Raw genomic sequence first — 22,797 nt, forward strand, 5'->3', positions numbered from 1 at the left:
CTGCACTGTCTGTGTGTGTGTGTGTGTGTGTGTGTGTGTGTGTGTGTGTGCGTGTAAATACGTGTGTGCGCACAAGTAGGACGGAGTCCCAGTTTCAGAGACAGAAGTTGTGTGTATATGTGAACTTGCTCGTGTCTAATCAGGTCCATATGTACTGTTAACTCTACATAGCATCAGGATGCAAAATATCACTGTGTTTGTACCTAAATATCTTTGTGTGCATAAGTTGTACCAGCTATAAATACAGGTGTACACGTCTTGTCTGTCTGTATGTGTGTGTGTGTTGCGAGATAAAGCAGAGGAGGGGGGGGGGGGGGGGGGGGGCGGAGGGGTAGGAGGGGCGCGGACTCTCTCTCTCTCTCTCCCCCCCCCCTCTTCACACTTCGCTCTCGGTGGAGGGCTTGCGCGCGGGGGCCCAGCCGGTGTCGGGCAGGCTGTGCTGGGCGCGGCGCTGCGGGCTGGCGGCGGAGGAGGAGGAGGGGGTCAGGGCGGCGATGGAGGAGCACTCGGACGCCTCCTCCTGCAGCAGCTGCTCCGTCTCGCCGTCGTCGAGCGACGCGCTGCTGGCCTGCAGGGACACCGTGTCGGCGCGCATGCAGGCGTGCAGGCCGCCGCCGCCGCCGCCGCCGCCGCCGCCGCCGCCCCGGGACGGCTTGAGCTGCTTGAGGTCGTCCCAGTAGAGCTCCTCGCTGGACAGCAGGCACACGCCCTCCACGATGCGGATCTTCTCCTTGGTGTAGCCTCCGTCCCCGCCCCCCTAGAGAAGGAGAGACGCGGGTTAGTTTAAGCGATGATACCAGGAAGTTAAATTGAAAAATCCTCAGCTACTCTCCACACACACACACACACTGTTAGATCTCATCAGTCTGTGATGTTCAATACATTCCGGGAGTTATTTTTGGGATCAGGTGTTTTGGTGAACCCACTTTTCCCTCGACCTGCCTCGTCTACTTCTACCTCAGTTAGTCGTTTCCTACATTTCCCAGAATGCATTTCAACAACCCCCAGCATTCAGCTGTGGGTTACGTGCAGGTGGAGAGAGAGCGATGGCAAAAGCATAGCAGGAACAAGGGAGCGAGAGTTTTTTTTTCCCAGTCGAGAAAAAGTCATGAGTCTGATTCTGAGGGACTGACACCAAAAAAAACCTGACATCAAACTCCATTTGTTGCTGCTGGAAATATCTGGAAGGTGACGTCACCTCGTCTACGATTGGCCGGTTATCCGCCAAGAGGAAAAACACACCCGGGAATGCAAAGTACATCACCGATAGCTTAACAGTGTTAAAAGTGTTTCAGGGTGGATTTTTCCTTGAATCAGCAACCAACTGCAAAACACTCCAGAACAAGAACCATCTCCAAACACAGCCCATGCACAGCAGCTTGGCTCCGTTTAGTAACGCTGTGCTTCCCTCTACAGTTAGTTCTGTCAACTTCAGGGAGGTGGACACCTTCACTGTAAATGGTTAAAGGTGCTAAGTGTAGCATTTTTAACATCAATAAATCATCACCGCATTCATTTTGAGACGTTAGTATAATTGCCATAAACAAACAAGACAGCCTCTATCAGCCCCTACTCTGCGTCCTCCATTGTTTCTCCACCTGGTGGATCTGGAGGGGAAATCTGCTGGACCGCTTTACGGCACGAAACCAGGAAGAGGTTCTGTTCTTCCAGAGCAAACGGAGCTAAAGCTGAAAAGAGTTTCTGGCAGCAGATGGTGGAAGGAGGGAAAGCGAAGCCAGGGAGGCAGAGGGGTGGGACAAGTAGCACTATCTTATTTGTGACAGAAAGCAACGGGGTTTATGGGAAATGTAGTCTTAATTTTGTGAAACACTAACACTAATAACTACGGAAGAGGATTAGGGCCACGTGAAAAATGTATTTGAGTTCTGAGTTTAAAGTCATAATTCTGAGAATAAAGTCATAATTCTGACATTAAACTCAGAATTCTGACTTCTGAGAATAAAGTCAGAAGTCTGAGAATAAAGTCAGAAGTCTGAGTTTAATGTCAGAAATCTGAGTTTAATGTCAGAAATCTGAGAATAAAGTCAGAATTCTGACTCTGATTCTGAGATTAAAGTCAGAATTCTGACTCTGATTCTGAGATTAAAGTCAGAATTCTGACTTTAATCTCAGAATTCTGCTTTATTTTCAGAATTCTGACTTTAAATTTAACTCAGAACTCAAATACATTTTTCACGTGGCCCTAATCCTCTTCCGTAAATAATACCACTGCTGTGAGACAGAGACTACCAATTGTCCCCCCCATGCTTTTATTTGTTTATGGTAATTATACTAAGGTATCACTGTTAATTTGACAGTGATATGATGTTCAAAGAGGATACTTGAAACACCTTTAACTGAATGCAATGTCTTGGCATTTAGCTTTTAGCTAACTTGTGAGATAAGTCAGTTGCAGCAGAACACCCTGTAAGTAGTGCATTAATAGACATGCTATTGATCACAGCACTCTGAAAATGCACCAAACAGAGGAGTGATTCATTTCAGATAACAGGTCGCATGCAGTGAAAGACAGAAAAAAGGAAAGGGAAAGAGGTATGAATAGACAGGGCAACATATGAGAAAAAAAAACAAAAGAAAAAGGGGAGAACGAGTCAAGAGAAAACAGAACTGGGAAGGACATGATTCATCCATGCGGCGTAGCTACCTCTCCGTGGGACAAGTGGGTCAAAAGATAAAGGGAGAGAGGGAGTTGTAAGGATGAGAGAGCTGCAGTGAGGGAGAGGGGGAGGAGGAGAGAGGGAGAGATAAGTGCCGGGCTCGGCGCCTGCTCGTGTCACATGTTACCATATTCCAACACAATCAATCTGGAGAGACAAACAGGGATGACATTTGTCTCTATGGTTACCGGCCATACACCTACAACTCTATCATCGTACGACTGAAACATCACGGATCCACCTCAGATCCGTTCCTCTATTAAAATAAAAAAAGGTCATCAGTCCGCACGGCTCGGTTACCTCTTTCTTATATCGGAGCTGGTTGTAGATGGGAGGTTTTTGCGAAGCCTCGATCTTGACCTCCTGTGTGGACGTCCGGTACGACGGGTTGCTGTAGGTCAGGTTGCTCACCCCCGGGTCGGCGAACTTGGACTTTTTATGTCTGTTGATCAAAGACGGACGGGAACACGGCGCATGGCTTAGTCAATCCAGTCAATTACACTATGGACTGTGATATCAAATGTAGATCATGCTGACTTCTGTGTAAGAAAAAGGAGCAGGGAATGAAGCAGGAGGTTTGAGGCCCGTTCACATCCAGAAATATAACTCTGAAGATAGCTATAAACCAGAGGTGGGGACTAGAGTCACATGACTTGGACTTGAGTCAGACTTGAGTCAGTCAGACTTGACTTGATGCATGAAGAGAAGACTTCAGACTTGACTTGACTTGGGTTCTGGTGACTTGGGACTTGACTCTGACTTGTACTTTGATGACAAAAAAAGTCTTGACTTGAGATCTTGTGTTTGTGTAAATGACTCGGATTGAAAGTGATGAGATTTGTTCCGGCAGACGACAGAATTTAAATTCTGTTTTCTGAATTTGTATGGAATGATTGAATTTATTGAAGTTGAAACTGATTATAGAAATCAAACTCATGATTAGGGCTGGGCGATATGGACAAAATCAAATATCACAATATTTTTGACCAAATCGATATCGCGACAATATTGTAGGGATGACTATTGGTGCTTTCACAAAATATTTACACAATGAGATTTTTGATAAATAATCATCAGTAATGTGGATATAATGACTAAGTGGGTAAAGGCAAATAATAGAACAGCTAGAACAGTCTGGTAAGTTCAGAAAATGACATCACTTTACTGTAATGCAGCCTTTAAAACCAGGAAAAGACACTTATGCCATATCACCATATTACCATATCCAAAATCTAAGACGATATCTAGTCTCATATCACCATATGGATACAATATCGATATATTGCCCGGCTCTACTCGTGATGCTCTTACGAAGTTTTTATCCTATTAAAACCATATTGCATTGAAAGGTCCTAGATATTTAGTTTACTTTAAGATATTAAATTGATACTGAACTCTTGATTTGTTCTGACTTGACTTGCTGTTCTACATTTAGAATTGAGACTTGACATTAATGACATGGACTTGACTTGGTAATCTACACCTCTGCTAAAAACTCGAACGATACATTGCTGCTCAAGCATTCATATGACAGATATTGTTTTATTTTGCTGCGCAAGTTTCCAGACCAAAATGGAGGTTGATTACTTTACTGACTGTCACATGCAATTACCCTTTTAGGGATTGATGAAGTTGTCTTGATTCTTGACTTGTTTTTACTTTACTTGCTCTCTTAAGTAATTAAACAACAGAATCAAAGGATTTGGGTTCATGAATTGCTGCAAAGGAGAGAGGAGCTGGGAGAATCAATCTGTCCCGCCCCCTTCTTTCTTACAACTTTAATTTGATTGGCTGAAAATGTTTTATTTTCGTCTCTGCATCCAAAAAAAAAAAAAAAAAAAAAAAAACCCTCTGAGATCAAACCAAAAACATAGTTACAGTTATCGTTCTGGATGGTTTTTATAGTTATCGTTGTACAGGGAACACAGGGGACATTTCTATTTCCTTACAATGATTTAAATCTTTTTTTTTTTTTACAGTTATAGCTATCATTGTAGATGTGAACGGGCCTCGGCAGCTGGACTTACCTGTAAATAATAAAGGCAGCAATGAGGATCAGAATAGCCAGGATGGTCAGAACTCCACCGATCACGTAGCTGATGTGAAGCCCCTCCCCTAAGAGAGACGGCACAGGTGTTAGTGAGTGTGTGTGTGTGTGTGTTTACGAGGCAAATCCAGTCAGCTCTGCTCAGACACAAAGTGCTGACTGAGCGGTCCTGTACTGAGCGGTCCTGTACTGACCGTGGGGCGCTGTCACCACGTTGCTCTGTAAGCAGCCCTCCACGTTTAGGTTCTTGTCGGTGCAGCTATGAAATGACAAGAAAACACAGCGTTAGGACATTAAACAAAGCATAGGTGATTTTGCCAAATATCAATTACATTGGAGTCAAAATTATACATATACAGTATGTTAAGTCAGAAGCCGTGGAGGACTTCCTGCACGGTGCCTGTGGGAGGCTGTGCTTCTACATCTTATCTTATAAATATATATCTATATATATAGATACATATTTATTTATTTAAGATAGAATCCGGAAGGACAGGGGAAAAGAAAATTAAAGAAAAACATATGGGTTCACTCACAATGCATCTAAAAGTGGGAGTATTTGTTGTGTTCTTTTATCTTTCTATTTTACTTGATTTGATTATTTTAATGCAGTGCATTTTGCTTGTTCTTTTATATGAATTTTATCTTTTTATCTGTCTTTTATCTGCCTTCTATCTGCCGTCTTTTATCTGCCTTCTATTGATGTAAAGCACTTTGAGCTGCATGTTGTGTATGAAAGGTGCTATACAAATAAAGGTTATTATTATTATATCAAAATTTGGGGTTTCAAAAGCAGCATTGGGGTTAATGCGTTACTTTGTACTTTTTTAACATTCCCTAACCTTCTCAGATTACTTTTTCATTCTAACTGGTAACTCAAGGCATTTGTTTTTCCAATTCTTGTAATCCATTATTTGTTACCGTTTCAAATTGTAATGTTGTTACTTTTATTTTACTTTCATATCGTTTCAGTTTTTGTTACCACAAAAAAAAACAAAAAAAACCCAGTGAAAATCCCATTGCACATCGTGCAGACAATATGTTAGTTAGTTGCTAGTTTTTTTTTTTTATCTATATGAGACCAATAGTCTTGCGTTGCATTTTAAGTTATTTTCAAGAAAGAGTCACTTTGTAACAAAACTAGTTACTAGTTACAAAGTAAAATAACTATTATTTTTTGAAAAGTAACTTTCCTCAACACTGTTCAGAAGCTATTCCAATGGAAGATAGACTTACTTGACAAGTGAGGGTCCCCTCTGCGGAGAGTCTGTTGCTTTGGGGATTTTGTTGGGGACCGGGGTGCTGGTGGGTCCTCTGGATGGTGAGGTGGGGACGTAACCTGAGACTGATCAACACATGCTAATCAGCACTTCGATTTAAAACGTGCGTCAAAATGCGAGCGCATACTATACTCAAGTACACACAGGCACACACACACACACACACACACAGCAGTCACTCACTAGTGGAGCAGGGGCGGCCGTCTGGCTCGTCGGGACAGGCGCACACGAAGCTGTTGGTCTTGGCAAAGCAGAGGTGAGTGCAGCCTCCGTTGTTCACCCCACAGAGGTTGGTGCCTGGAGAAGAGAGGAGGGCTTCAGTCAGGCTGCGTTCACACCGAGCACGTTTGGAGCGGTTTGTTCGAAGCGTTTGCTCCTTTAGTTTGGGTTAGGGTTACATTTGAACTCTGGTGGCACCAAATAACGGCACCGAGACGCCTGGAAATGCGAGTCTCGGTCCTCTAACAAGAGAAGTAGGAGTGAGGACATAATGTGAACATAATCTGAACTAGCTACAGGAAACAACCCCCAAAACGGAGGGATTATGGGTATAAGAGGCTGGAAGTTCAACATCTGATAGTAGCAGTTACTCTTGCTTGGAAAGCAGAGTAAATCAAAATGAACCGAGGCTAAACTTGGAGTTAAAATGCAGTAAAACGGCGCTTCAATATACTAAATTATGGCAAAGAGTGCAGATGAGTCCATCATCCTCAGCAGATATTACAGAAACTGGAATCAGATTTGTTTTGACTCGCTGCTGCCAAAATCTCTAACCTGGCAGCATGACAGCTAATCAACACTCTGTCCAATATATGAGCTACTTTTTGGCTTGGGCAGAATGAACCTAAATGAACCAAATACAACAAAGTACATTTTACTGCTGTGGTTCGAGCCAAAGAAAACAAAGTGTAGGTGTGATCTCACCTTTTAAAGCCTCTACACAAATTAACAGTCTGTGAGGCTGTAACACTATCTTCATAACAACTTAAGTTTAACATTATTCTACTATTATTACACGTCCATCCCAACTTAAGGCATTCGTTTTTCCAATTCTTATAATCCATTATTAGTTTTTCCTAATGTTTCATTTGTTGCGTTTGTTACCACAAATTAAAAACAGGGGGAAATCCCTCTGTATCTTGTGCAGACAACACACTGCACCATATTCTTCCACCACAGTGGAAAAAGTACATTTTTTCCACTGTGGTTCAAACCAAAGAAAACAAACTGGAGGTGTGATCTCTTCTTTTAGGGCCACACCTTTTAGTCTGTGAGGCTACAGCAACACCTCCATCATAACTAAAGTTGAACATTATTCTACTTAGGGCTGTACCGAATAGTTCGAAGCTTCGAACTTCTAGTCACTAGACTGTTCAGACTTTAATTTGAAATGTTCTGATTTTGTGTCAAAGTCAAGGATCTTTGGCTATTCCTATATATTAAAATCTTCTGGCTGAAATTCCACTTTTCCTGACCTTTCCACATATTCTCTTTGTTTTTTTGGGTGCGTATGCCGTAAATCTACATATGGGTACCTGACTATTAAGACAGACTTGAAAAATTATGAATATATCTTTTGTTTTAACATATTTGGTTGAAGTCAGATTGCAAAAGTCATTTTGAGTGTTTATTGCCATTTCTGTCATAGCATAATGTTGCTATAAGCCTAAGGGCGCGATTATTATTTCATCATTATTTTATGCCCTTATTGGATTAGCCTACATGTGTTTATGTTGACGAAACCGACGAGTTATATTCATTAAAGAAAGTCGATTTAATAAAAAAAAAGACTAACTCATATTTAATCCGATGAATCACTTTTCAAATTGAGGATTTTGTTCGAGGATTTTTTTTTTATTTCTTTATGATGACGTCATAAAATATGACGGCGGACATTCGAAGCTTCATTCCAAAAACCTCAATAGAAGCTTCGAATGTAAAAGAAATGACATTCGGCCTCTCATCCCTTTGTTTTAGATGCGGTCTAGTAGAAGGCACTTTCCTTCATCCCACTTGGCAGTGTAGTAAACTACAAGGTTTCTGGCAGGGGATCTGTGATGCTTTATCCACAGTTACTTTTCCAATGGATCCTGAGATATGCCTTTTGGGCAACCTCTCAAATTCTAATCTTACACATAGTTATTCCATCAAGCTTACAGAAATCCTACTGGCCACTGCCAAAAAATGTGTTGCAGTGAAATGGAAGTCAGATCTCCCGTTGCCAGTTGGATTGTGGCTTTCAGAAGTGAACAGCTGCATGCCTCTGGAAAATATAACCTACTCACTAAGGAATAAGATACATCTTTTCTATAAAATATGGCAACATTTTATCAACTACATGGAGAATCTCCCATCTCACATGACTGAATGATCATCTGCATGGTCTCTCTGTTCTCACCACACTAGTGTTGTAAAAGAATATTCTACTGTGGTTAAGGCTAACCTATCTCTCATTTGTCTGTTGAATTATTTTTGAGATGTCTGCAATGTACTGTGAACGTTTTTGTATTGTCATTGTGTGGCTGTATGTTTTGTATACTTTTTGAAAAACCAAAATAAAATACAAAAAAAAAAAAAAAAAAAAAAAAAATGACATTCGGTACAGCCCTAATTCTACTATTATAATAGCCCGTCCGTCTGCGTTGACCCCCTTACCAACCGACCGAACACTTCATCAGTGTCTTCACGGTGACTGATGACGCGTCTCGCCCCGTCCCCCGAGCGGAAGGGGCCTCACCTGTCTGTCTGTGAGGAGACACCACTATGATGTCCATGAGGCCCTCCACGTTGGGCAGCACCGTTTCCTTGTTACGGCCCGTGTGCTTATCCACGCGCTGGATGGACTTAGTCTGCCAGTCCGTCCAGTAGATCCAGCGGTCTTGCTGCGAGAGTCGGGAGAAAGGGGTTAGAGGGGAGGACACCGGCTTCAACTGGGGAAACGAGGGAGAAGAAGAGAGAGGGAGAGGAGGGGGGGGGAAAAAAACCACAGACAAGGGAGCAGGGGGAAGGGAGGAAGAAAGGGAAGGGAGGAGAGAAGGGGGGGGGGGGGAGGGGGGGGGGAGAAAAATGAGGGTCAGAGATGAAGAAGAAGAAGAAGTAGAAGGAATGGTTAAGTCGAATGGGTTCAGTATGAGTCGGAGGGAGGAGGGAGGGAGGAGGAGGAGGAGGGAGGGAGGGAGGGACGACCGAGTGAGTCGCACATTGAGCCGATGAGTGAGAGAGCGGGTGAGCGGAGGAGGGGGGGGGGGGGTCAGCCGAGTGATTGACAGCCGAGGGAGGAGGGGGGGGGGGGGGCGGGGGGGTACCTGTGTGAGGGCGAAGGGGTGCGAGACGGGGCTGACGAGGACCTGACGCAGTTTCCCGTTCAGGTCCGAACTCTCGATCCGGTCCAGATGGGCGTCCACCCAGAATATCCTGCAGAAAACACCACAGGTTCATTCATACGCATACTGAACTTCCATCTGTGGACTCTTAAAAAGGAAAAATCCCCCCTCAGATATTATCACACTGTTCAGATCTCAGCAGTTAGATCAATGCATTCCAGGAGTTGAATGAAGATTGAATGAAGTGTTGGAATTTAGTTTTTTTTGGTGAACCCGCTTTCCCTCAACCGGCCTCGTCCACTTCTGTTTCAGTTAGTGATTTCCTACGTTTCCCAGAATGCCTTTCGACAACCCGCAGAGAGCGGGCCTGAACTTGTTGCGGGGGTTGGGCTGTGGGTTTTTTTCGTGTCGATGGAGAGAGCAATAATGACAGTGATAAGAGTAAGAAAGTGAGAGTCGCTCCCCGTACTCAAAATGCAACGTGTCTCGTGGCTGCATTGCATTCTGGTCAGTGGTGGAAGAAGTACTCAGATCTTGTACTTAAGTAAAAGTAACAATACCACAGTGTAGAAATATTCTGTTACAAGTAAAAATCCTGCATTCAAATTTTTACTTAAGTACAATTGTATTAGCATCAAAATATACTTAAAGTACCAAAAGTAAAAGTACTCATTATGCAGAATAGCCCATTTCAGAATAATGTATATTATATTATTGGATTATAATTATTGATGCATTAATGTGTTCATCACTTTAATGTTGCAGCTGGTAAAGGTGAAGCTGATTTTACTGCTGGGTAGCTTGTAAATTTCCCCCTCGGGATCAATTTTTTTTTTATCTTAATCTATAATAATACAACATAATTTATTTGTTGATTATATTTTGTATTATTAATCTGAATATGCAAAGTATCTAGTAACTTAAGTTATCAAATAAATGTAGTGGAGTAAAAAGTGCAATAGTTGCCTCTGAATTGTAGTGGAGTAGAAGTATAAAGTAGCAGAAAATGGAAATACTCAAGTAAAGTACACGTACCCCAAAATTCTACTTAAGTACAGTACTTGAGTAAGTACTTAGTTACTTTCCACCACTGATTCTGGTCTACTGAGGCTACTGTGGGTGGAGAAATTGGTCTCTCTGCCTCTTCTAAGATGGATTTCAAAATGCAAAGTACTTCAACAATTTGTAAATCTGATATCTTACAAGAGACATTGATACATTACTTATATATACATTACTGTATATATCATATAAAGAAATGATCCAACCGCACACTGTAAGACTTTGTTGACAATATACTCACATATTTATTTTTCTTATAGCATTTGCAAAAATAGATGTGAGTATATTGTCAACAAAGTCTTACAGTGTGCAGTTGGATAATTTCTTTATATGGATTATCTTGTATTTCAGCAACCATCCAGCACCTGGATGGTTGCTGGACATTACTGTATATGTTCTTCCATCTATGCACCTGATAATGTGAACAGCTAGCAATGCACACTTGCTCATCCACTTCAAACATGTAAACCTGTCAACAAAGATGCTGCATCTTTTAATGACTTGTATTATTCTCAGTGTGTTGAGTTGTTAGAATTACTTGTTGCATTATCTTCAATAGTCTCTATTTGTCTTTTTCTTGTATATATCCTACATTCTGATGCTGCGATCATCCCGTTTCCCCACAGGGATCATCAAAACCTGATCTAATCTATTCTCACAGTGTACTGACCTTCGTGTGTCGTAGTCCAGCGTGAGTCCGTTGGGCCAGCCCAGGTCGGTGTTGATCAGAACTTTGCGGTCCGAGCCGTCCAGGTGGGAGCGCTCGATCTTGGCGATGTGGCCCCAGTCCGTCCAGAACAGATACCTGCAGAGACGAGGCTGAGCCGGTGAATGGTCGGGACACATTTCTGTATATTTGTTCTCCCATCTGTGCGCTGACTATGTGAGTCTCAACCTGTAAATCTGTCAAACAGGTTGTATCTTTATCTCCATTTAGTTACTTGCTGTAGTATTTTCAATGCGTTTGGTTGTTGTAATCTTTTTGCTGTAACCGTCTGTTTAATTATCTTCAATACTTACTATTCATCTTGTTCTTATCTAGATCTTTTCCCCTGCTGCTGTGACAACACATCATTAAAGGAGCAGTTCACCCCAGAATGGAAATTCAATATCTATTATTACCTCTGCCAAGGAGGTTATGTTTTCGGTGCTGTTTGTTTGTCTGTTAGCAGGATTACGGAAAAACTACTGGCCCGATTTTCATGAAACTTGGTGGAAGGGTGTAGCATGGGCCAAGGAAGAACCCATTCAATTTTGGAGCGGATCCGGATCCGACTCACGAACAAGCAATAATAGCACGGACTCTTGAAGTTTTTACAAAAATCAAACACACAGTGAGTTCGCTCCTGTAGTTCCACCTCACTCCTCTCCCAAACTACTGAAGTTAATGGTGCTATTTTTTTTACAGCTCCAGAAAAAGCATAAAATGTCCAAATTGAGTAGCAGAATCCAAGTGTTTTGTAGCCAAACTGTGAGTCCAAAAGTCCAATATTTACCTCTTTATCTCTCTATACGTTCCTGTTGTTGAGGGCGAACAGTTAATGACTGAATTTTCATTTTGAGCTGAACTGTTCCTTTAAAGTTTCATCTAATCCGCCCCCCCCCCCCGCCCCGCCCCGCCCCTCTCTCCCATCTCACCCTTTGCTGGGGAACACGGCGATGGCTCTGGGCTCGTCCAGGCTGTTGTTGACCAGGACTTTGCGGCTCGTCCCGTCCAGGCGGGCGACCTCGATGGTGTTGCGGCCCGTGTCGGTCCAGTACATGTTCCTGGACACCCAGTCCACCGCCAGCCCGTCCGTGGTCTTCAGGCCCTGGCTGATCACCGTCTCCATGCCGCTGCCGTCCAGGTTGGCCCGCCTGGGGAACACGGGGGAGGGAGACACGGCATGTAACAGGACTGCTAAATATTGTGATCACATTTATTCATCATTATTATTTGTCGTGACTCGAGGAAACAAAATTGTTTTATTGCACTTTAACGTATATTTTCACTTTTTGTCAGTGCAGTATTCCACAAAGTAGTAGCAGCTAGACAGTCTTGTTTTCATTCTTACTGTCTCATACTTACTCTCAATGTGTCTTTACTTACTTCATAATTACTTCTTTATTACTTTGGCACCCAAAGGCAAACTAGGCACAGAATCTGTACTTGTTTGTCATCCAGTTTAAAACCAAAGTGTCTCCAAATCACAGAAAATGATCCACTTTTAGGAATTAAAACATTTTCAGGATTTTCCTCTCCAACTTCGGGCCAATTTGTCCTTTTCCCCATAAGCTCTCTGTAAAGTTCCTCTGCTGCTTCTCCATCTGACCTTTAGTTTTGGTCACTTTGCTTGATAAACCACACCAGGTGTTTCAGGAGACTTGAGAATATAAAAACACTTTCAATAATTGCTGAATAACACAATTATTAATTGTGGAAATGTAAAATTGTGCTATACAGTACTGTGCAAAAGTCTTAGGCACCAAAGAGTTTTTATATAAATTGTGTCTTAGATGTTTATGCATTTTTTTTTCTGCATTAGTGTGTCAGTAGACTGCTCTTTATAGTACATTTTTTTATATTTAGAAACTTTTCATTTAATTATTATTATTATTTTTTAAAACAATATATTTATTGAGTTTTTCTTTTTTTTCCCCACAAAGAAAAGATACAAGGCAATCAATACAAACAGCATCAGACATTTAACCCCCCTCCCCCCATAAACTTAACATAATAGCAATAATAATAATAATAATAACGATATTAAGAATAACAGTATACACAGTTGTGACAGGTACAACGTGTGGAAGAAAGATAGAAAGAAAGAAAAATAATAATAATAATAATAATTTAATTATTTTTGAAAGCATCTTCGCTTTACTTTTCTTCTCGTGGAAGAAAGATAGAAAGCAAAAAAAAAAAAAAAAAAAATCATTTAATTATTTTTGAAAGCATCTTCGCTTTACTTTTCTTCTCGTGGAAGAAAGATAGAAAGCAAAAAAAAAAAAAAAAAAAAAATCATTTAATTATTTTTGAAAGCATCTTCGCTTTTCACTTTTGCACAATACTGTACAATTACCTACGATTACCTGTGCAGCCCTGTAGTATCTAATCAATAATCATACCGACCACCAGAAGTGGAGGGAGTAAGTGTGTGTGTGTGTGTGTGTGTGTGTGTGTGTGTGTGTGTGTGTGTGTGTGTGTGTGTATAATTTTTTTTTTTTTTTTTTTAAATCTGTGGCCATTTGCCTGTTTGCCTTTATTGTTTTTTATTCCATGTCCTTTTGCTTGCTCGCTTTTAATGCTTTTACCATTTGTTTCTTGTGCTTTTGCCCGTGTACTCTGTAAAGCACCTTGGGTTGCCTTTGGGTATGGAAGTGTGCTATATAAATCAATTTGCCTTCGCCTATATATGTGTGTACTTCACCTTATAACATCCAGGGTGACGTCGGTGTAGTAGAGCTTGCCGTCCACGCTGTCGTAGTCCAGGGAGATGACGTTGTGCAGCTCGGGCACGGGCACGTGCACGTCCGTGTGGTCGCCCGTGTCCAGGGAGATCCGCCGCACGCTGACGCGGTTGGAGAAGAGCAGGTAGGTCTCCGGCGAGTCCTCGCACGACCGGCCGTCCCCCTTCAGCAGGATGCCCGTGGGACAGGCGCAGGACGTGCCGTTGGGCCGGGGCAGGCACAGGTGGGTGCAGCCGCCGTTCCTCCTGCCGCACTTGTTGAAGCCTGGGGGGGCGGCCCCGGGAGAGAGAGAGAGAGAGAGAAGGGGAGTGTTAAAGACCCCATGTAGAGCTGCAACGATGAATCGATGAATCGATTAGTTGTCAACTATTAAATTAATCGAGTTTGAGTAATTTTTAAAGAAAAATAAGTCCAAATTCTCTGATTCCAGCTTCTTAAATGTGAATATTTTCTGGTTTCTTTCCTCCTCTATGACAGTAAACTGAATATCTTTTGGGTTGTGGACAAAACAAGACATTTGAGGACGTCATCTTGGGCTTTGGGAAACACTGATCCACATTTTTCACCGTTTTCTGACATTTTATAGACCAAACAACTAATTGATTAAATCGAGAAAATAATCGACAATGAAAACAATCGTTAGTTGCAGCCCTAACCCCGTGAAACAGCATCTTTACATAATGCAGTAAGGGATCATTCAAAAGTCTAAACCAATGGAATATGAATCAGGGAGAGAAAGGCGGTGTTATTTGATGGGAGGGGTGCCGAGGGGTGGGATTGTTCAAAAATCTGATAGTTTTATTGGTTAAAAATCTATATTTATGCCTACTAGTGCAGCATGAGGTCATCATGATGTCTCTGTTTCCCAGGAAGAAATGAGAGTTTATTCATAGAGACTTTAACATGGTGGTGGAGTTACAGCAAAGTCAAACTTGCCCAAAATAGAAATAGGGTCCAACTGTTTACTCGCTGCAGCTTCGTATTGATCATTTATTTACACTCCACACCAGCAGGGGAATGCGTGAAGATTAAAGGAATAACCGTAACTAAAGGGAAACTGGAAATAGCGGTGACAGAAACTCAGAACAACAACAACAACAACGTTTGATCGTCACAAAAAGGTGCAGAAATCCTCGAACAAGCTCGGCTCAGTCTCCAGATCGTTTACTCTGAAGAGTCGAGTTCAGGAGTTCAAGGGAGACGGAAACAAAGACCTTCAGACCCACAGCAGACTGCGACTAGTTAGACCAGAAAGCCTGTGAGCCTGCTGAGGAGTCTGAAGCCAACGCCAATATTTTCCTTATGTGTTTAGAAGTAATGGCTGAAGGAAACTAAAACTAATTTTGTTAACAGAATCCTTGTTGCAAGTCTTTGGCTCCAGTGTGCCATCCACAGTACAGGCTGTCTAATGTGTTTTCAGAAGCTTTTTAAAAACTAATTCCCTACTTAAACCCTGGAACAAAGCCCAACAAGATCTGTGCGTACTGAAATCAGTAGTGATGCACAGATATATCGGTTGAATATCGGAAATGGACAATTTTTGCATTGTTGACTATAAATCGGCTCATCGGCCGATAAGATTAAATCCACCGATGGCAGTGGCCGATACTCATTAACATATATACTGCATCACTAATCTGTTCCAAAGACGTTCAACTTTGAATGGAAGGCCTATCAGTGAATGTTATTTGTTTATTTTAATTAAAAAAAGGCATTTTTGGTTATGTGAAAGAATGTTACAATAAAAAGATGTTCCTTAAATCAATATGTTCATTTGCTTTCTATTTATTTAGTTCAATTTGAAAAAGGGCATTTCTGGTTATGTGAAAGTTGTTACAATAAAAGCTGATCCTTAAATCTATATTCATTGCAAAGTATAATGAAGGGCAGAATATGGATTATTTTGGCAGGGCACAAATGGGTCAATACGAAACAAAATATCGGCAGGCTATCGGTATCGGCCCAAAATTTCCATATCGGTGCATCCTTAGAAATAACCCTGAGGTCCTGAGCTATGAACAAACAGGAAATAAGAGAATATTGATGGATGCCAAAAAGTTGCTTAACCTGTACGGTAGAACATTTTAAGATCAAATTTGTACCATTTTGTGTTTACTTGGGGTCCATTTATTGCTTGGTCAAATAGAACTTAGAGGTCAACTTATTGTAGTGAATGGTTTTATTTTTTCTTCTGTATTTTTATTTTTTTGTCTGTTTTCATTTTAACATTTAAGTTGTCGGTTAAGTGTGTAGTTGTCTTTTGCTTGAAAACTTTAATACGATGTTCATTACAAAAAAAAAAAGATCAAATCTGTGCATACACACAGTTCATGTGCCACCCTAGTTTTCCCCCCAGAATGCCGTGGGGGTTCGTGGGGGGGGAACTCACCCAGCGGCCTCTCCCTGTCCACGGCCTGGATGTCCATGAGGCCCGGCAGGTTGGCGCGCACCGTGATGGTGTTGGCCCCGCTGGTCTTGTCCGCCCGCTGGATGCTGCGGCTCTGCCAGTCGGTCCAGTAGATGTGGGGCCCCAGCAGCGTCAGGCCGTACGGGTGCTGCACCGGAGACACCAGGGTGCGGCGGTTCTGCCCGTTCAGGTCCGCCGACTCGATGCGCTAGAGGACCCGGAGAGAGGACAGGGAACCTGGTTTTTCAGCTCGACAGCCATGTGGCATTTTTTCAGTGTCTCCAACGGGTTTTTGAAAGGTTTTCAAAAAGCCCCAAGGGTCGCTGAACTTTCCCCAACCCATAGAAGAGCATGAAACGGCATCTTTACATGGCATTTGATGCATTTCTTGTTGAAACGGGATGCTGAGGCGGGACATAACGCAGTGAGGGATCATTCAAAAAGTCTAAACCAGGCATCACTAACTGGCGGACTACCGGGCCGGATCCGGACCCAGTGACGGTTCTGTCCGGACCGCGACCAATTTCTGATCAATTAATGAGAATAAGATTGACGGTGCGGCCACACACTGATCCGTCGGAAAGCAGAATTTAGGAAAAAGGGACATGAAAGTTCTGTTTGCACTATTTTAAAAAGAGGCACTTTCCTATTTTATTCTGAAGACTGTCTTGTTTTCTTTTACTTGAAATTAGAAAATAATTGTGATACTTTTAAATTATGTTTAAGCTACTGATTTGTTTTCCACACGTTCAATGTGTGTGCATGGGAAAAGTTCTTGAAATTGATCAATAAATGTTGCTGAAATGACATTGAAATGTACGTTTAATTTATTTGATAGAAAGTCATACAACAACTATAGGCCTCCAAATCATAGCACAAGTTGAATACCCCTGGTCTAAAACAATGGAAAACGAGTCAGGGAGAGAAAGGCAATTCTTTTTTTTTTTTTTAATGAGAGGGGTGTGGAGGGCGGGATTGTTCAAAAACCTGATGGTTTTATTGGTTAGAAATTTCTATTTAAGCCTACTAGTGCAACATGGGGTCACCATGAAAGACACAAGTTTTCCAGGAAGTAAAAGTAATGAGAGTTCATTTCATGGGGACTTTAAGATGAAACATGAAAATCACCAAAAAACAGAATAAGCTTCAATTCTTAGACTGCCACGTTAAAAAAAAATCAACCAAAAATAAGGAGTGCAAAGGTCAGAGCTTTTATCCCCATACGATTTAGGACTTGTGGGGTGACAACCTGTGCAGAGTCATCTCTCACCTCTGTGTGGGCGTCGGCCCACAGCAGCTGCGAGCCGGCCTTGTCGATGGCCAGGCCGTTGGGCCAGCCCAGGTTGCTGCTGATGAGAACCACCCGGTCCGAGCCGTCCATCGCAGAGCGCTCCAGCTTGGCGTGTTCGCCCCAGTCTGTCCAGTACATGTAGCTGCAGGAGAGGCAGAGGGGGAGAGGTCAGAGGGTGTGTGGAGGGATGGAGGGAAGGGAACTGAAAACAGAGACTGAGACTAGATTTTACTGATCCCTGTAACAACGCATTATGTAATAACACCGCATTATGTAATAACTCGACAAAACGTTATACATTTTCACTTCATTTTGTAAGAACACCCGCATTTTCTAATAATCTGCCGCAATACACAGCCTATATGTAATAAACTTCCCCACATTTTGTAATAAATTATTACATATTGTGTGTGTGTGTGTGTGTCTCCTGACATTTGTGTGTACCAGTACTTAGATGTTTGTGTCAGTATAACACTCAGTGTTGTGCAGTTTCTATGTCTCTATGAACCCTCAAGTACAGTTTCTATTAAGCTAAGGAATACAGTGACACTTAATGTAGTTCTGACCAATGAAAAATACTAATCTACTGAACTAATAGTATCTTTTTAAAATGAATTTGGGTCATAAAATATATATAAAATAAACGTTGTTATAATGTTAAAACGATTTTTATGAATGAAGACATCCATTTTGGTTGGTTATTACATAATGCACCATATTATTACATTTTCATCAAAAAAAAAGTGCACCTCCCGTATTTTGTAATAACCACCGCAGTATGTAATAATTTATTACAAAATGCGGGAAAATTTATTACATATTGCGTTCAGGCTGTGTATTACAAAATGCGGCAGGTTATTAGAAAATGCGGGTGTTATTACATAACGAAATGAAAATGTATTACATTTTGTCAAGTTATTACATAATGCGTTGTTACAATCCCTGAGGGGAAACTGGGGCATTAGAGCAGCAGATAACAGAAGAGCATGTTGGAGAATGAAGAGTAACAAGTCCAGATTCTTTACAGTCCCACAGCACATTAGTGGTGACAATATGTTTTAATACAAGGTGTTTAAGGTTAAGGTTTTAAATACACTGTGTGAGTTGAGGGAAAAATAAATAAAATGTTCACAATAATAGAACATCTACTTCCTCTAATTAGATAGTAAATAAAGAATATGAAGAAAATGATTCTCTCAAGTGTTGTGATGAAGCTTGACAGCACCATTGGCATTTAGTACCAAGTGGAAAAAGGTAACATAGCCTAAAAATAAAAGTGTGTTTCTTATGATCCTGATAAAATATTTCTCTTTGGTGGCTAAATGAAAACTCTCACTGATTGACTTACAGATATATTCAAAAGATGGGCAGGAGTCATTCTGTGATTCACTTTAAAACCAAAAACAAAAGATTTTTTCGCCTCTCTCACCCCATCTCATGGTACAGGGCGATGGCTCGGGGGCTGTCCAGGTTCTGCCAGACGAGGACTTTCCTCATGGAGCCGTCCAGGTTGGCGACCTCGATGCGGTTGGTTCCCGTGTCCGTCCAGTAGATCTTCCTGCCAACGGCGTCCACTGCCAGGCCGTCAGTGGTCATCAGACCTGTGGGGGAGAGAAAGAGAGAGAGAGAGAGAGAGATGGAGTTATGACTGGTATGACTGGGGGGGGGGGGGAGTTGAACTGTATTGTATATTTAAGCTGTCCTCACCAGTGGAGATGATTTCCTCATGTGCCGTGCCGTTGATGTTGGCTCTGCTGACTTTCTTCAGTGTGCTGTCGGACCAATACACTTTGCCTGCAGGGGGCGCCAAAGCACACGTGTCAGGACTTTGAGTGGGAATTCCTCACTTACACTGTATATACCGTGAAGTGCATTTTTTTTTTTAAAACGCAGGACGGAGACACGCACCTTCTTTGGGGTCGACTCCGATGGCGATGGTGTTCTTCATGGAGCTGTTGACGGCCAGCACCACGTCGGCGAAGTACGGGATGTCCAGAGAAACCATCCGGATGTCCGTCCTCCGCGCGAAGATCAGGAAGCTGCTCATGCCTACACACAACACACACACACACACACACACACACACAACACACATCACAGCGCCTGCCTGTGATGTCATGGTACAGAACGCACCTAGCAAACATGTCCTGTTTCCTCTAATTTGTCATATTTGTACTGTTTGTACTTTTATCTCTGGAACTTTAAGAGAGGTCTATGTTCTTCTGTTTCTGACATTGTGTGGCGGTGTGGCACTTGGACACTGACTATGGCAACTCCCACCCTTGGATTCATTATCCAATAGATCTGAAACCCTGTTCAACCAATTCTCCAATGGCAATTGTTCACCTGGTCTAGGTTGACTATGTTGTTTGCCTCCTGTCTTTGTCCACTTTGACTCTGATGAAGACGCAGTAGTGTCAAACCTGCATCATTCTGTGAAATCCTGACCTAAATGTTTTTCTGATACCACTTTAACAGTATCAGAAACTGTTTTCATATGAATTTTTACCGTGCCATAACGTCATATTCTTGAACTCGGCCACTTCCCGCATTGTCACTGCCCGTCAAAATGGTTTCTGAGCAGGCTGATCCCTATCTCGCTGCACAGCTCATCGCACTTGGCGCGGTGAGGATGGTCGGTTTTTCATGGAAACACGTGAAAAACGGGGTGTGCGATGCCCTCTCTCCGTTTGAACTTTCGAGGTCAAACGTTTTCCGAAACCTACCGTGAGTGCAGGTCTTCCCGTCCGTCTGCAGGTTGATCCCGGTGGGACAGGCGCAGCTGGAGGCTTTGGGAGCGGGAGCCAGGAGGCAGAGGTGGCTGCACCCTCCGTTATTCACCGCACATGGGTTACGCACTGCAGATGGAGACACACACACAGACTCAGCTCACCCACTGTCCTGGTTTCTAGGTCAAATGCTTAAACTCGAGACCCCTAATTGGATGAGGATGAGGACAAACTGACAGAAACACAGAGAGAGACACAAACTGGCAAACTGGAAGACACACAGGCACTGAAAACACTCCAGGACCCCCGGGGGAACATAGGAAAGCCCTGCACATCAGTGAGATCAGTGAGTCTTCAGCTTGGTATGAGCCCCGGGGGCCGTCTGCCCTCTGAGCCACTGATCTGGGTTCAGTTTACCTGGCCCCTAATCCTCTCAGTGTCAGTAGAGACACCGGATCTGGGGCTTTGGGTAAAGGCGGCAAAAACCAGAGACAAGAGAGTGACAGGAGGATTCTATGGGCAGAAATATGTGACACTAGAAACTGAAAGTGAGTGCAGATTCACAGAACTCCTTTTCATGTTTTTGGCCTGAAAATTCCAGATTCCCTTCAGTTCTCTGGACATGACGCTCCGAGCTGAACGCCATCAGTCCCAGCCTCATCCATGATCAAAAGAAACGTTCTTCAACGTGTATCAAGTCCATGGATCAATGGGAGTGAAGGAAATGGTCAAAAACATACAGCAGGTGCTGATTGGCCGAAAAAGGAGTTCTGTGAATCTGCACTCGATTGCTCTTCTTCAACGACCAGGATGTGTGTCTCAGTTAAGTGAAATTGAATTGCAAGAACTGAATTTGAATTACGAGAACTGAGTTTGAATTGTGAGAACTGAGTACAGTTTCAGAGCAAATGAATTCAATTTCATAATATTACATTCAGTTTCAAGTTTATTGGAATTCAGTTTCAAACGAACAAATTCAATTTCAAATTATGCGATTCCGATTTTCAATGCAATCATTCAATGTTCAAATTATGTGATTCAAATTCAGTTTTTTCATGCAATTATTCAAGTTGAGCGATTCAAATTCAAATATAAATAACTCAACTTCAGTTTCTAGTGACACATATTTCTGCCCATAGGATTCTTTCATCTGTCAGGAGAGGCTGCCCAGGTCCGACGGGGGGGGGGACACACACACACACACACACACACACACAGTACACACTTCTGTCTCGACACACACGGACCTGTCTCCCGGTGCCGGTGGAACATGTGGATGTCCATGAGGTTCTCCAGGTTTTCGGTCAGCGTGTGTCGTTCCAGGCCGGTCAGCTTGTCGGCGCTCTGGATGCTCTTGGACTGCCAGTCGGTCCAGTACAGCTTGTCTTCGTGCAGGGTCAGGCCAAAGGGGTGGGGCAACTGGCTGCCAATCAAAATCTGCACACAAAGAAAGAAAAAAAAAGATTTGGTGAACCGTACAAAGAATCAGTTCACTCTGTACCTTCCAAATCAACAGAAGAGACTAGAAGGTACTTGGAGAGCCCAAACATGCGCCAATGCTGAACAGATTGAACAATTCTGAACAATTCTCCAACTTGCTGTTACACCCGAACACATCATTCCCATCACTTACCTTTTCAGTAAAATTGATTTCTCACATCTCCTTAGGATTTGGAATCAAGTCTCTATCTCTGTTAGTTTCATAGTTACGGCTAAAAAACAATAATTGTCCAACAGCAGAAATCCCAGATAAACAGGAAAATCAGCAAAATCAATTGTTATTTTCTTGGAATTACATGTGTGAAAGCGCAGGATGGATAAATATATAATTTAAGAAGGTCATTCAGACAAGGATTTACAAGTTTGCTATTAATTCTTGAGGAATTGTGATTGATTTATAATTTTTGTGTTTGGCTTAATGTCTGTTGAAAGGATGACAATATTGTTTCTCTTCCGTACGTACTTGATTGTTAATTCAATGAGATGAGCTGTTTTGTTTGTTGTGTTTATGTGGTTATAGTGTGTATAAGTGTGTATGACTGTATGTGTGGTGGACCCCAGGAAGAATAGCCAATGCTTATGCTGGTGCTAATGGGGATCCTGATAAAGAAAGAAAGAAATTGTTTCTTGGCCCAAAGACGATCTCTCTACCCAATTTCATGGAAATCCGTTCCTACTGTTTTTTTGAGAGATTCTGCCAGCCAGATAAAACACAGAACCTGCTCGGCGGAGGCAGAAACACATACATGTTGATAAAAGCTCTGCTTACCTGTCGGTCAGACCCGTCAAAGTTGCCATACTCAATGGTCTTCATGCCAGCGTCGGCCCAGTACAGGCGTTTGGTCTGGTAGTCGATGGCCAGGCCGTTGGGCCAGGTCAGGTTGGACGAGATGATGACGATGCGACTGGATGCGTCCATTCCCGCACGCTCGATCTTAGGGTTTGCACCCCAGTCCGTCCAGTACATGAACCTATGGGGAAAGAACACAACATGTCAGGGGAAGCGTGCAAAGCTTCTGTTCAATGTTAC

The 22,797-nt window shown here is 42.5% G+C and overlaps 1 protein-coding gene across 1 annotated transcript; it reads right to left on the minus strand.

Moving 5' to 3' along the window:
• Positions 1-376: 376 nt before the first annotated feature.
• On the minus strand, positions 377-22,734 carry LOC139664888 (low-density lipoprotein receptor-related protein 4-like). The gene is made up of 19 exons (XM_071543870.1): positions 22,537-22,734; positions 21,515-21,704; positions 20,265-20,396; positions 19,447-19,587; positions 19,246-19,332; positions 18,968-19,139; positions 17,518-17,680; positions 16,230-16,455; positions 13,801-14,104; positions 12,029-12,247; positions 11,061-11,195; positions 9,311-9,419; positions 8,743-8,887; positions 6,189-6,302; positions 5,962-6,070; positions 4,920-4,984; positions 4,706-4,793; positions 2,979-3,120; positions 377-757 (listed from the first exon to the last, which is right to left on the minus strand). Exons 1-19 carry the CDS (start codon positions 22,732-22,734, stop codon positions 377-379), a joined length of 3,120 nt encoding a protein of 1,039 aa, XP_071399971.1.
• Positions 22,735-22,797: the final 63 nt, after the last annotated feature.

Source organism: Centroberyx affinis, unplaced genomic scaffold (genome assembly GCF_046629955.1).
Source record: "Centroberyx affinis isolate AG114_WGS23_722 - 3 ecotype Tasmania unplaced genomic scaffold, CSIRO-AGI_Caff_v1 ptg004393l_1, whole genome shotgun sequence".
Taxonomy (NCBI): domain Eukaryota; kingdom Metazoa; phylum Chordata; class Actinopteri; order Beryciformes; family Berycidae; genus Centroberyx; species Centroberyx affinis.